The sequence below is a fragment of the Neltuma alba genome, unplaced genomic scaffold (genome assembly GCF_004799145.2).
Source record: "Neltuma alba isolate B1F8T4 unplaced genomic scaffold, ASM479914v2 tig00008113_pilon, whole genome shotgun sequence".
NCBI lineage: Eukaryota > Viridiplantae > Streptophyta > Magnoliopsida > Fabales > Fabaceae > Neltuma > Neltuma alba.
The window spans coordinates 17,219-31,788 of record NW_021634952.1 but is presented as its reverse complement, the minus strand read 5'-3'; the positions used below and the strand labels follow the sequence as shown (position 1 = coordinate 31,788).

The window sequence follows — 14,570 nt, the reverse complement described above, 5'->3', positions numbered from 1 at the left end:
AGTTTAGGTATAAGTAACCAAATTGGAATTTACAAATTTGCTGAAATAACCATATTGCTTTTTTTTTAAAAAAAAAAAACCAAGCACCCTCAATGGCCAGCCAGTTGCCGGAACTTCAGCGGTGCCTCTGGCCCCGGAAGTTAAGGTGGGTCACCGTCACTGGAGCTTTGGTAACTGGCCAATGACCTCTGGCGGCTGTCAACTATTTTTTTAAAGATTTGTACAACTTCAATAACGCGGTTAACAAGTTTTGTAACGCTATTAACAAGTTTGATATAATAATTAACAGCAAATTTCGCAGGAAATTCAAAAAAATAGTATTCCTACAATTTCAATAACATGGTCAACAAATCATATAACGATATTAATATCTCTCATAATGCCATTAACAAAATTTTCTTATAAAAGTTGATATTTTTAATATTAGCTCCCTATGAAAGTTGTGCATCAAATTTTTTTCATTTATCAAGCAATTAGTATGATTATGAGAGTTGTTAATATCATTACTTGACTTGTTAACCAGGTTACTAAAATTGTAAAAATATCATTTTTTGAATTTTAATAGTGTTAAATCTATTAATAGCGTTAAAGAACTTGTTAACTGCATTATTGAAGTTGTAAAAATCCTTAGAAAAATATTTCTCAACAACTGGAACTTTGGTAAGGGTGCTTGATATTTTTTTTTAGAAACAATAAGAGGCAATATGGTTATTTTAACAAATTTAAAAATATCAATTCGGTCACTTATATCTAAACTGAAATTTTGCTTATTTAAGTGAGCATCTGGGGATTTTCAAATTTAGGAGTCATTTTTCTGTAATTTTTTTCAAAATTTAATGTGGGCGTAATGCAATTTTTTTAGAGAAAATTGCTATGAAGTTCCAAGTAAAAAATATAATTACTAAAAAGTTTTAGTAACAACAAAACAGCCTGCAATAACAAGTCTCGGAATAGTAAATGATAACTAATTACTTGTAATTGGAATTTACTAACAATTATTTTCTTTTTATCCTCCATTTTTTTATCAAAACACGTCACATCATATCTAAGGTATCACGTAGATAACCAACTAGGCATTCATAAAAAAAAAAAAGTCTATTAATATGTACTCATAGCCACCTAATTAATATTATTATCTTGGGTATATTTGCTCACATTATGAGACAGTACTATCTCCTGTACTTAATAATATAAGAACTATTTCACTAGTTTAGATAGATTAAAAAATTAATTAATTTAGTTATTTACAACAAATATGAGTTGATTTTTTTTATGACTACCCTTAGATGAGAACTCCATGATATATGTAATTAATAAGGATACTTTAGAAAATAAATTACAAATTTGGTGATAAAATGAATCAAGATCTTATATTTATAAAAAAAATGTAATCTCTAATCATCTCTCATACGAAGAAATGGAGATAGTAAATAAGCATCCATAAAAAATCAGTCAATTTTATATTTAGTCAAGATAGACATATATAACATATGACAATACCATTAGTTGATTGTTAGTATAGGTTGTCAAATCTTTTTTCAAACCAACGAATTATTAGTTGGCAAGGCAAAATGAAGTTTATTCCACTCTCTTGTATTTATGAGCAAGACATGCGCATCATGTTTTGATGTTGAGTTATTTACTATTGCTTCATACTATTTATTTTGATCTTTAATATAAAAGCTAATTTGACTTTTAATTTGGTCTTAGATATAAGATTTTAATCCATTTTTTCTCTCATATTTATCAATTGATTTCAAAATAGTCCTTGTAGTAGTTACATATGTTAAAAATCCTATCAAATGGTAATTTTAGCTAATTCAGATGATTCACAAGGATATTTTAGAGAAGAAAACACTTATTTATTACAAATAACTAACTTAACAAATTTTTTTAATTTACTCAAATTAGTCAACTAACTCTTATATTAAAGAACGGAGATGATTTTTTTTTTTGGGGGATCTAGCTTAAGGAGACTATAGGAGGAGATGCTCAAGTGCTTCTTCCCCACTGCAATTGAAGAGGTAAAAGCATTTGGATGATGGTGGTTGAGTATTTCAACATATGAAATAGCATTGTGAAGTGAATGCTTGAATGGGAGAGAGATGCCCCATAAGAATTTTCAAAAGGAATCCACGAGGGGGATATTAGATTTAGATGAGACTTTTGATGTTAGGAGACAATCCATTTTTCACTTGGTAATTTCCAGCAGAGCTGCCGTCCCAATAAAGTTGGTTAGAGAACTTTGTGAGAGAAACAAGTAAACTGCAAATGCGTGTAGTTTAACAGAGGAAGGTACATAAGGTTTTTTTTTCCAAACAGTTGTATTCCAAAGCCTAGGTGATTTGGAGGAATGGAAGATCTTTACCAATTCTCCATTTGAGTCTACCCCTTGCAATGTTACATGCTTTCCCCCATTGTCATGTTTTTCCAAACTCAGGATGAATTATGAGATTTTTTTTATTAAAGTAATACAAACATTTTACTAGAATATTAATATTTTTAGTAAAAATATTTTATATTACTACAATATTTTTACTAGAATATTTATATTAAAAATATTAATATTCTAGTAAAATGTTTTTTCTCTACCAAAAAAAAAGAATATTAATATTTTAAAATATTATTTAGGAAAAATCATTAAAAAAATTACTAAAATAGAAAAATTGCATGCAGAGACACATTTACAAAATTTATTATCAAAACCTATATTATTGTTACCAAAACCTATACTAATATTATGAGTCCTTATTGATAATTTTTTTATTTGGGGATGTTTTTCAACTATTTTTCCAATTATTTATATGTTTTCCGAACAAATGTTGGAGAAAATTTTCCATGCTTGTCCAGTTCCACGTCGTTTACAGTGGTCAGAGCATTAATGATATGAACACTGGAGTATGCAAAATGTTCTAATGATGATCAAATGTCAAATCAAACCCCATGAGAGTGGTAAGAATCCAAAAGCTGAAATTACAGCCTGGTGGGGATATGTTGTGCAAGGAGCTGGCCCGAGACTGGTTTTTTTCCAAAGGTATTATTTGCACTAATATCAGTGGCCAATGGAAGGGATTTGCCATCTCTGCCCTGCCACATCAGAATTCAGAGTCCAATCATACACCTTTTGTTTTTCTTCTGTCATTTTGCAAGATGCAACCACGCTCTTCTGCTATGGTCTGAGCTAGTCTGCCTTAATTTGGTACTGATTTGGCGCCACACGGATGCGCTCTTAATTATGCTTAAATTTTTCCATGCTTGTTTGGAAACAACAACAAATACATTTACATTGGAGTATAAAACTTCCCTTTCATGCGTGTATCATATCGGGATTAGAATCAGTAGGTTTAACCCGCCAACCTGTTATAAAGTAAAGTAGCGAGTTGGATTGAAAAAAATAAAAACTATTTTAATATAACCCTTTTCAACCTGTACACGTTATAGAGCTGCCAACCAGCAGGCTAGCCCGCTAGCCATTTTTTATATTTTTCACAATTTTTATTTTAATTTTAATAAAAAATATTTTTATCATGTTCACTTAATTTACATATAACTTTGTATTTTTTAGAGATTTTGATTCTAAATTTGATTTCTCATTTTCTTTATTGTTTTACCATTTTTATGCTAATAAAATAATTATTAATAATAAATTATATGTTGATATTTCAACTTTTGAGATTAATTTAATTATATAATTATATGAAAATATAAGAATAAGAAAAATTTGGTCTATAAAAATTTATAATTTAATTTAAAAAATTTTAAATATATGTGTAAAAATTTAAAAAAAAAAAGGATGGAAGTTAGTGACGCGAGCTGACAAAATGGGAGCCTGCCAGGAGGCGGTCTTTTTAGGACCGGCCAGCATGGTCTAGAGCCTGTGGCAGGCTGACCCATAACCAGCAAGCCAGCCCGTTTTACCACCTTTAACCGGGATCACTATTATTAAATGTTTATAAGAATTTTTTTATATAAAATGAGAAATTTTTTGTCTGATACTTATCTCATATTTCATAAATCACAATTTAAAAATTACTTTTAGAGACTCTAAGTACTTTAATATTAGCCAAAAACTTTATCTGACTGTTCATTTTAGACTCTCTTAATTGAGTTAGATATAACCATAAAAAGGAGACAATTTTCTATAGTGAAATATTTAACATTGCTACATCTTGAAGACTTACAGCTTGAAATTTCTTAAAGTGGCTCAATCTCTACAAATTAAAATCGAATACTTAATGATATGCTTGAACTTCGCTTTTGCGAAGGCACAAGAACTTCTGGAAAACAAACACTTGCGCTCACTGATAATTAGCTTTTTTCTTTTTTGCCAACGCTCACTGATAATTGCCTAATGGAAAAAGGTACATGAAAAATTAATTTTGAAAACGTAAATTAAAGTAGATTTTGGCAAATTTTCATTCAGTTTGAGGAGTGCCCCTTTTATTAGCTTTATGCAAAGCATATCAGAATTCACCCTTCTACAAATAACACCTTATAAAAATATAAATTGAAAAATATTCCTCAATTTTGATGGTATTAATCAGACGAATCACCTTGGCCACTTACGAGGAAAACACGTGGCAGCCTAATGAAAAGCAGAAACGTTCAATTAGAAAACTTGGATACCCCTCCAATGCTTAATATAGAATCTAATTGTTAAATTAATTTTAATTCTAAATATAAAATATATTTATCATATTTATCAATTTTTTTTAAATTACCCATATGGATACTTTCTTAACCATAATCAAGTAAGTAAGAGAGGAATGATATTAAAAAAGATGATTATGGTATTTTAGAAAAAAACGTCATATTTTTTATTACTAACTAACTTACCTAACTTCTTTAATTTAATCAAATTAGTTAAATAGGTCTTATATTAAAGAATGAATAAGTACCTACCTCACACCTTGGCTGAGCTTATAAGAATTAGGAACCCTGCCCCCTTGATGCAGACAAGTCATTTTATTCAATGACTTCATCAAAACTATTCCTATAATTGTTCAAGAACACCCTAGCTACCACCTTCTGATTAACAAGCCTATAAAATTCTTGATGGTTTATTAGACTGTGACCTGCCAGCGTATTTTCAGAGAAGCTAATATGTATACAAATTGGCTTGCTTCCCATGTGCATAATGTAAAGTCACTATTTCTTTTCCTTTTGTTTTTTTTAATGACAATGGAAAGGCACACATCCACCACTGCAGTTTTACACGGAAGCAACCTGCAATTAGTTGACCCAGCTACTCTCACATCACTTTGGTCAAAACCAAAATCAACAAATTTCTAAACATGCATATTCTGTAAGCAAAGAAAAAGAACAGTTTATAGTCATTTGGAAAATCATAGAATCCAAAGATACCAAACTACAAGTGCCTATAGAACAGTTATTAGATAAACCATACGATAACATTGTTGACTCACACGTCTTCAACATTATTTACCTCTTGGGCAAACTCAAATGTAAAACAGAAAATGCCCAAACATCTGTTGCCATATACGAACAGATTGGACACTGACATTAAGCATCAAAACCCAAGTTAACAAAGTTGTCTGCACACTTTGGATCCTCACGTTTTAAAAGAAACTTGACGTGTGTAAATTTTGAAGAGAGAAACACAACTGACATGGGATTCCCATCTCATAAATAAGACCCACCAATCAAGTCTCCTTTATTTCGCGTCCCTCTGAAAATATACACTGTAAATCTCGAAACTTTAGAGGATCCTAATAATGCTTGATGGGATAGGTCAGGCAATCTACCACAGAATGGAGGGCATGTTCAGCTCGGATCTCAAGCGTCAATAAGGCTGTGAAATGAAGCAAACTCTCACGCAGGTAGTACAAATCATGAAGATATATGACTTTCCTTGCAGAAAGCCATGAAGCAAAATATTAACAATTACAAACCTTAAAACTATTTAAAAAAAATCTCAAGAACCATTTGAATAGCTCCCTGATGTTATCAGCGGTATTTCCTAAAATTATAGTTTGATCTTTTCAATCTTACAACGATGTTTAAAATTGTCACTACCATTGAATATAAACACTCTGGTAACATGCACAAGATCAAATTGTAACTAATAATAGTTTTATTGTCCTTGAGACTAATTCTGATTTTTTTCAAGGTCCTTATCTGTGATCATCACTCATGGTTCCTCAACTGTCCTTTTCCAAATGAACTATTGACTGATTCCCAACCAAAAAAACAGCAGATGACCATGGGATTTTTGTCAATTCAACTCTTCAATTGGTGCCTTCAGAGTCATTCTGGGCATGTTCTTCATCAGCATCAACAACCAAATTGGGATCTTCAGGTCTAAACCCTAGGCCTTCCATCAGCAAGTTTTCAGTGGAACCATGTCCTAACCGTCCAGTTACCAGTGTTATTATGCTATGGATCATGTTCACTGAGTTAAGCTCAAACTCGTGATCTGGAGTGTGCTGCTGATTGAACCGACCAGGAATCTTGCTGCGAATTTTATAACAATCAGCGCAAAGATCAAAACCAACCTTCTCCTTACAGTCTTTGCATCTGTATCTATCCCCAACAATTGGAAACATCTGAACATACAAGCCATATGTTACCACAATAGAAAACTAGGAAGTATCAAAGAAACTGGCTGAAACCAAAAAGAGAAGGGGGGGGGGGTTGGGGTTGGGAATAAAGGTGTGGGGGCATTTTGATTTCTGATGTCTTAATTTTGTTCCTTCGGCATGGCTTCTTGCCATGGGTTGTGTAATATATTTAAACCCCCCCCCCCAAAAAAAAAAAAAAAGAAAAACCAAATCTGATATATCAAGTAGGGATCTTAAGTAATTAGCTTAGCAGGCAGCCAACTAGAATAACAATGATTTATAGATAATATTTTGCAAAAGAACGGAAAAACCCAAGGAAAGATAATATCATAACCTTAGGAATATGAAAATCTAGCTTTAACTCCAGCAGGACCAATTAAAGCCATATAAATCATACTTTTAAAAACCAAAATAAAACCACCTAGGGGTAGCCCAATTATCAAGGTTCAATATCTAATATGCCGAACAAAAGAATTATACTGAAATCTATTATCAGATAATGGTCTTTAACGGTACCATGCATATTTAGAATAACAAAATGACATATTATTAGCCAGATCACAAAAAAATTAACGGCCAAAGGATCACTAGGAGGGGCTTAATAAAAATTTTAAAAGTAAGGAATTATTACAATATTTTAAACTAATAATGGGAATTTAGAGAACTTTAAGAGCAAAAGTGTTATTCAACTACTTGTTAATGGCAGAATCCACAAAGCAACATGCACCTTGGCCCAAAAAAAAAAAAAACACAAAGCAACATACACAATTAGGACAGGAAATTCTCCTCCTGCGACAGAAAGTAAAGCTCATTGTGGGAATATTAAATCAAAAGCGCTCTCTAAACGCCCTACAAGTCTGCAGTGCAAACCCCTTAGCATCATTCATGAACCAACACCCAAACAGAAGCCAAAAGAACAGCTTTAATCAGAAAAGATGGGAGGAAAGAAACTTCTCAATGAAAAGTCTAGCCATAGGCTTCATCCATACACCATGAATCCTAGCAGTAGTCTTCATCAGTCATTTCATAACATCAGGAACGAAACAAGTTAGAACCACACTGTTGCAGCTGGAACAAGATAGAGTAAACAAGACCACAACCATGCTGGGTCAACAAAAGAGAGTTTCAACTAGTAACAATGCCTAACGTTCATTTCCATGCAAACAGCCCCAAATATAGACAACATTAAGAAAAAAAAATACAAGCATAAATCCAAGAAAGCAGCGACTAGAGGTTTTACCCCACAAAAATCACAACCAACTCCAACATGTACTTTTGAGTGAGGATCAGACCACCATGCTGCTTTTCCTCCTCCACCCTCGTTCAATGAACCTGGAAGCAGAAGCTAAGGAGTAACTAGGAGATGCCAATAAGATGGAATAATAGTGCTGAAGAAACACGAAAGTGAATCAAATTTCGGAAGAAAGGGAAAAATTATAAGATGGAAAATTGTTATAGATAGGTAAAGGAAAAGTAGTTCTCCGAACATTGAAATAAAAGACAGTCAAACACACACGCACACGCACATGCACACACGCACGCGCGCACATACACACGCAGAGACAGAGCAAAACGCCAGAAAAAGCCATAAACACAGCATTATCTAGTGACATAGAGACAATGGGCATGTAAAGCATCTCATACCCACTAAATACACCAAAGAGCCAAAAAAGCACACATTGCCACAAAATTTAGGCCTCTTTATTCAAACCAAGACCTTTAAAACTTATCATGACGAAAAAAACTCCAAGGTGAAGGGCACCACATGTTCACCAAGAAATTCAAACAAATTAATCCAAGGAAAGCAGATGAAAGTAAACCCCAACAATGAAGCATTAAAATAGGGCACTTCTATCCAACTTAAGTTCACAAATAATGACAATTAGGAGGAAGAACCACCTAGGCCTGCAACTCTACAAACAGGTATGTGTATTTGTTTTATTAACTACTGATGTCAAAGTAAAAGAATTGACCAAAGAAGAATTTATAGATTTCTGCATAGACTAGTCAAGCATGAACCCTACGCCCTACCTACTAAAAAAATGATAAGAATAGAGGGCTAAGAAATTAAACAAGAATAAATCTTTAATCATCCAAATTGGAGTGAATAATAAAATTAAAAATAATTTAGTTCACAGAACATTCCATGAATCAAATTCTTGAGGGGAAAAAAATAAAAACAAGAAATACAAGAAATACAAGAGACTGAAACTCTGTCCAGAATAAAAATTTTGAGTGCGAATATTTCCCAAGGAAAGGGCTTTAAATTAAAGGGGAAAAAAGTTCCACATGCAAAAAAAAATCTGACAAAACTTAATGCGAGAATCATCATCAGCACATAGAAATTAATGATTTTAGAGAAGCTATCCCTTAGGAATAAACTCGGAAGGATTAGCATGAGTAGCAATTACTAGGCTGGCTAAAGCAAAGTAGAACATCAACCAGAAGTTTAAAACAACAAAGTTGAAAAGAAGAAACTCAATGATATAAAAAAAAAAGGAGGGTGGGGTGAGTAGAAAGGCTGGAGGTTCAAGTACTCTATGGTTATGGCCAGCATCTGAACTTATACAAGATGAGAGGAGAAAGCAACTGGAAGAGTCCATGCATCTTCCTAAACCAAGGCGGTCAATGATTTCCAAATCATAACAGTCAATTCCGCCTATCAGAACAACTTCTGTTTTCTATTCTTTAACTATCAACAATGATAGATGTCACCTTAGTTCATGAAATCTACATAATTACCCTATATTTTATGCATGGGTTATTTTTATTTATTTTGAAGGATCAATTCCCCTAGAAGCTTCTTGGAGGAAAGTTGATTTCCTTAAGACTTCACTCAACATTGTATGACCAAAAGATACTAAAACCAGGAGGCAAAGATACATACAAGAAGGGGTCTCAGGTTTATCGTTGATATGCCTGAGTTGAACAGCATCTCTTTGCTTTGCATATTCCTCAGGGAATTGTTCCTTTATAAAGTGATCAAGCTCCAAACAAACTTTTGGAAATCCTCTTGGATGTGGGAGTTGACAAATTTGGCATCTAAGCATCTCATCAGTTGAGTTCTTGATGCAAGACTCACAGTATACTGTAGAGAATGAAGGGAAAGCACAGAAGTTATACATAAACTAATTAGATTTTCTATCAATGATCTTAAAACTTTAAAATGAGAGGTAAGTATTGTGCATACATACCATGACCACAGTTAAGAACAACAGGATGAAAAAGCAGTTGCTTGCATGTTGAACACACCACATCTGCAGCTGATATCTTTTCCTGCCGATCGGTCTGAGGCAGCATTTTTACTTGAGCAGGCGTGCCAAAATCTTCAGGAGTTCCACCAAAAACATCTTTAGAACAGATGTTTCCGTTATTTTGCTTTTGAGTTTCAGACCCTGATTGCTCCATACTTGCAGAGAGTCCGGCATTCTGCGGGTTGGAAACCAGATTTCCAGCATAGCAGGGAGATGAAGTACCTGGATGATCAAACTTGACGTCTGACGCAAGATTATCACCATCAATTTGAGGAGAGAAAGTGCCCCGTTTCTTTTCTTCCTCTGGAAAAAGAAGATATATAAACCATTGCCTTAAACTGGGCTAGAAAAAGACAAAACGAGAACTTGTCTTTTCATAATATATGCAAATGTACTTGAGAGAGAGTCACAGCAAGGGGGGAACCAAAGTTTACAAACAACAGACAAGGATGAACCAAGAATCCGAATAACACCAAAAAAAACGGTTTTACATGTTAAACGAAAAAGGTATACATATGACAAAAAAATTTTACATATTAAACCAAGGGTATACATGTAACGTGGAACAAAAGCCTCCAATAAGCAGAGCAGCAGAAACTTATGGATCTGCAATCTGCTTAAAAAATTAGACCTCCAGAAAGTTCTCTTCCCTGGACTTTACAGTCATCACATTCACTTCAAACATGTGATATATTTAGGTTTTCTCTTTTTGCTGCATGCCAACAAATGCAAAAGAAAAGACTTTTTGATTTGCCAAAAACTATTTTGACTCAAAAGTTTATAAGATGCCAAATGAAGGTCTATTAATAGATTTTATTATAATTTTTAACATGCCTCCTTACATAAAAGCCTCTTGACCTTAAAGTTAAGGATGGAGTAAGCATTTTGTACAATCAAGGCATTGACAGCAATAGTACGTTCTAAATTTCCATTTCAACGATAATCACAATATCTAAAACAGTTTCTGTGACCACTGACAAGGGAGCCATTATCGATCATGACTTTTAAAATTATTCTGGATAACTCAAGGTAAGAAATTATGCCCAAAACATTCAACAAGGAAAGAATACATCATACTCGAGCTCCAGGTTCCCAAGGTGCTATGAATATGTGCTGCAAGGCATGAGGCATACTACTCCACCCATGCTTTTAATACTAAATCATATTGGTGCGGGTAACATACCAAATCTACTGATCTACTGTAGCACCAAATATGCTATAATTTTCAGACGCAACTTTATCTCCCTCTTATTTGCTAACAATATTTTCCCTTTCAGACAAGCTAAATTTATTTATTTATTTTTTTAAAAAAGCTACAGTTAAAAATGGCAAACTACACGCACGCACGCACACATGCTCATGCATAAGGCCGTAGACAAAAGCATACCAAGAGTTTGAATTTCCCTTCTCTTGTAAGCAGCAGGATACATCTTCTGAAGCAAAAAGTGAAGCATCCAACAGATTGTTGGAAAGTGATAATATGGACGCCTACAAATTGGACAATGAGACTCACAAAGGGGGCTCATTGACTGATGGACACACCAGAAACAGGATATGTGACCACAAGCTGCAAATGAAAGATAATAGAAGTTGGATTGTAATTAGAGTGAAAAAATACTAATTTTTCCTCAATGAAAATAATGCTGACTTACACAGTACAATAGGCTTGTATAATAGATCCCTGCACGATCAAAGTAGACTAAGATTTAGTATGTAAAGCCTTAAAAATGGAGTAAAAAAGCTAAAAGCCAACTAAAGTTGAATCCAGCCAAAAATAAGAAGCCCCAGGACGTCCTCAGTGTTCTCTTTTCTTTCAGTCTTTCTGTTTTCAGAGGGTTGAGGGGCGTACTTTTTAAATTTGAAATGAGTGATTAATACTAAGAGAACCTCAATAAGTCCAAACCGGACTAATTTTGTCGTCAAAGCTTTGCATGCTCAGCTGAAGAGAGGGGCATACAGGGACTTGGGACCAGAACTTCATTTCCAAACATGGCATTAAAATTTAAAGATTCTAACTTTCACTGGATCAGAATCGTTCCCAGTTCTTCTTCCCCTTCTAGTAACAGCATTTTCAATGAAGTGGGTTTCACCAACGCATTCATCAACCACTATTTAATTGAAACACTGGCAAGGAAAAAAATCTGACGTCCAAATCATCATCATCAATTCAACTTGATCTTCGAAAAATAACATTCCCCGGCCCTTTTCAATTATAAAAGAAGAAATTGACGTACGATATATCAACCTTAAGATGGGCTGGAAATGCTTCACTTCATCTGTCTGGGGAAAAAAAATCACAATAACAAAAAGAGACTTACAGACAAACGCAGCAAACAAAGGATTCGGAGAATTCTTCTTGTTCATCGTCGGCAAGATTTGGATCTTCGTAAGCGTTCTCCGTTCCCTGCAAGGCCATATTTCTGGAGCCGGGAACAGAGAGAAGCGTAATACCAGATGATGAGCGTAAGCCAGATGAGGTTCTGGAAATCTAATCAGGAAAAAAATATAAAAATTTAGCCTTTCAATCCTCAATAGCAAGATCTTTCGAGAGAAGCTCAAACAATAAAAAACTTACATATAGGAATACGTAGTGTATTTATATAACCATTGAACCAGGCCTGACAACACCTGGGTTCGACGTGCAGGGCAACCCATAGAATATGTTATTTTCTATTTTCTTTTGCCTCAATCCGAAGTAATCGTCCATAACCGAGGCAGCAAGGCCAAGGTGAATCCCCCTGAACTGACGTGATATCTACATTGGGGATATTTACGCGCAGCATTTATTCCTTCCTCCGGCCTTATTGCAAAAATCTCCTATTTATTATATAATTAGATTAATACAATATTTGATCTCTCATGTTTATGCTTATTTTGATTTTAACTTCTTAAATTTTTTATCATAGATTTTGGATCCTAACTTAAAAAGAAAAATTATTCAAGTTTTTATTAAATTATAAAAACAGATATTTTAGAGAAAAAAACTTGAGGTAATCAAAACTTATATTTTGAAATTTGAAGGATAAAAAATTATATTACTCCTATTTTATAAAATAATATACTATTTCATTTAAAATATTAAATTTTTTATCTAATATGATTAATTAATATAAAGCTTTTTATAATATTTTTTATTTAGATAACTTTAAATAATTAATTTTAACTACTCTTTCTTAACTCTGAAATTATAAAAACTATTGAGAGTATGTATCACAAAATTCGACATCGGACCGGTTCACTCTCACCAGTCGAACCAAGCAGTTTGATCCAGTTTCTAGAACCACGTGGTTAAGAATTTCAGAGATAAATGGGAATTTTTTTTTTTTGGTAAGTTATAGAAAGGCTTCCAATTTTTTTTTTGAGCAGCAATTATAGAAAAGCTTGCTAGCATCTTGAAAACTATTCTCACGTTATTTCGGGGCCAAACCCAATAGAGATTTCCGATGCTTTTTGGATTATGCAATTTTATATTATTATTTTTTTAAAATTTTAATCGAATGTCTCTAAGCTATAATATAGATATATATATTAACGCAAGATTTTTTTTATACACAAAATTAACGCAAGATATGTATGTATAAAATGTAAAGTATACAGTGGACACTGATAAAAGTTTTAGATCGGTTATCCAATTTAAAAAAAAAAAAGAAGAAAAAAGTGCAAGAATTAATGCCGAATTTGCGGCCGCTACTTGTAGCTCAAGTGACTGTGAGCCCAGAGCATTGATGAAGGGTGTAATGGTAACTACCCTAGGCTTCTGGCTAGATTCAATTCTTAACAGAAGAATTAAATAACTGTTTTATGAATATTAAAAAAATTAATAAAAACAGAAATCAAGTTAAATTGAGTTTTATATTTAAAACCAAATTAAATTTTTAATTAATTTTTATATTCAGCGGAGGTACTTATTATAAATCATTTAAAGGAGAAATTTTTCGTTTTAAATATAAGCCATTAGTATGATATTTAATAATTATTTTTCAATTTTATTCTTATCTAATTTTCACTAAAAAGAGGGGAAGCACAATGCTGTGGAAATGATTGGTAAATATAGGTAGAAAACAAATTTAATAAAAATAAATTTAAAATTTTTTATTAATTTAATGCAAAAACATAAAATATAATGATAAAAACCGGAAAAGTATGATGACAAAAAAAGCGGTTGAACTTGCGGCGGGCGGATCCCGGCTTCATCCTGTTCAAGTGAAAGTGGCGTCGCACTGTGTAGGGAGGGCACGTACCAACAAAAAGAAATACCCCTCCGATTTTAAATAAAAGACTCTTTTTATAGTGTAATTTACACTATAAAAATAGTCTTATATTTAGGATCGGAGGAGTATTTGGGTGACCCGAGGATCAAATCAACTGGTTGGGACTGTTTTAACTTAACCATGGGTCTCATATTCGAGAAGTGAGAATGTAGTATCTTAGGAGTTAGGAGCACTAATCTTAATGGTTTTTGTCATGCCTCGATTTGGATTCGTCTAAGCTCATTGTTATACATGTAAGATGGCCTAACTCAGGATACCGGGTGCTTATGTAAAAAAGAAGAAGTATTGTGGTGTTTTTTCTTTTAAAATTAAAATATTCTCACGTTTAAAACTCAATCCAAACATCCTCCAAATCTTGAGGCTAATATCTTCTTTCTTGTCTCCACTTTTCGAGGGTGAGACGAATGAAGATCCTATCATCCCAAGGCCAAACCAATTACGTTTCCTGGTCTTCTCCATATTCA

At 33.2% G+C, this 14,570-nt stretch overlaps 1 protein-coding gene across 5 annotated transcripts; it reads right to left on the bottom strand.

Annotated features, from left to right (window-relative positions):
* Window positions 1-5,299: 5,299 nt before the first annotated feature.
* Window positions 5,300-12,514, bottom strand: LOC114753754 (E3 ubiquitin-protein ligase PRT1-like). 5 transcript variants are annotated; one of them, XM_028942461.1, is made up of 8 exons: window positions 12,411-12,514; window positions 12,154-12,323; window positions 11,488-11,516; window positions 11,223-11,364; window positions 9,776-10,138; window positions 9,469-9,669; window positions 7,822-7,913; window positions 5,300-6,566 (listed from the first exon to the last, which is right to left on the bottom strand). In XM_028942461.1, the coding sequence occupies exons 1-8, from the start codon at window positions 12,488-12,490 to the stop codon at window positions 6,249-6,251; spliced, it is 1,395 nt and encodes a 464-aa protein (XP_028798294.1). In that variant the 5' UTR covers window positions 12,491-12,514; the 3' UTR covers window positions 5,300-6,248. The 5 variants fall into 5 exon arrangements, with proteins under 5 accessions (XP_028798294.1, XP_028798299.1, XP_028798295.1 ...); XM_028942466.1 differs by having other exon boundaries at window positions 5,300-6,474; XM_028942462.1 differs by having other exon boundaries at window positions 9,484-9,669.
* Between the last annotated feature and the right edge of the window lie 2,056 nt (window positions 12,515-14,570).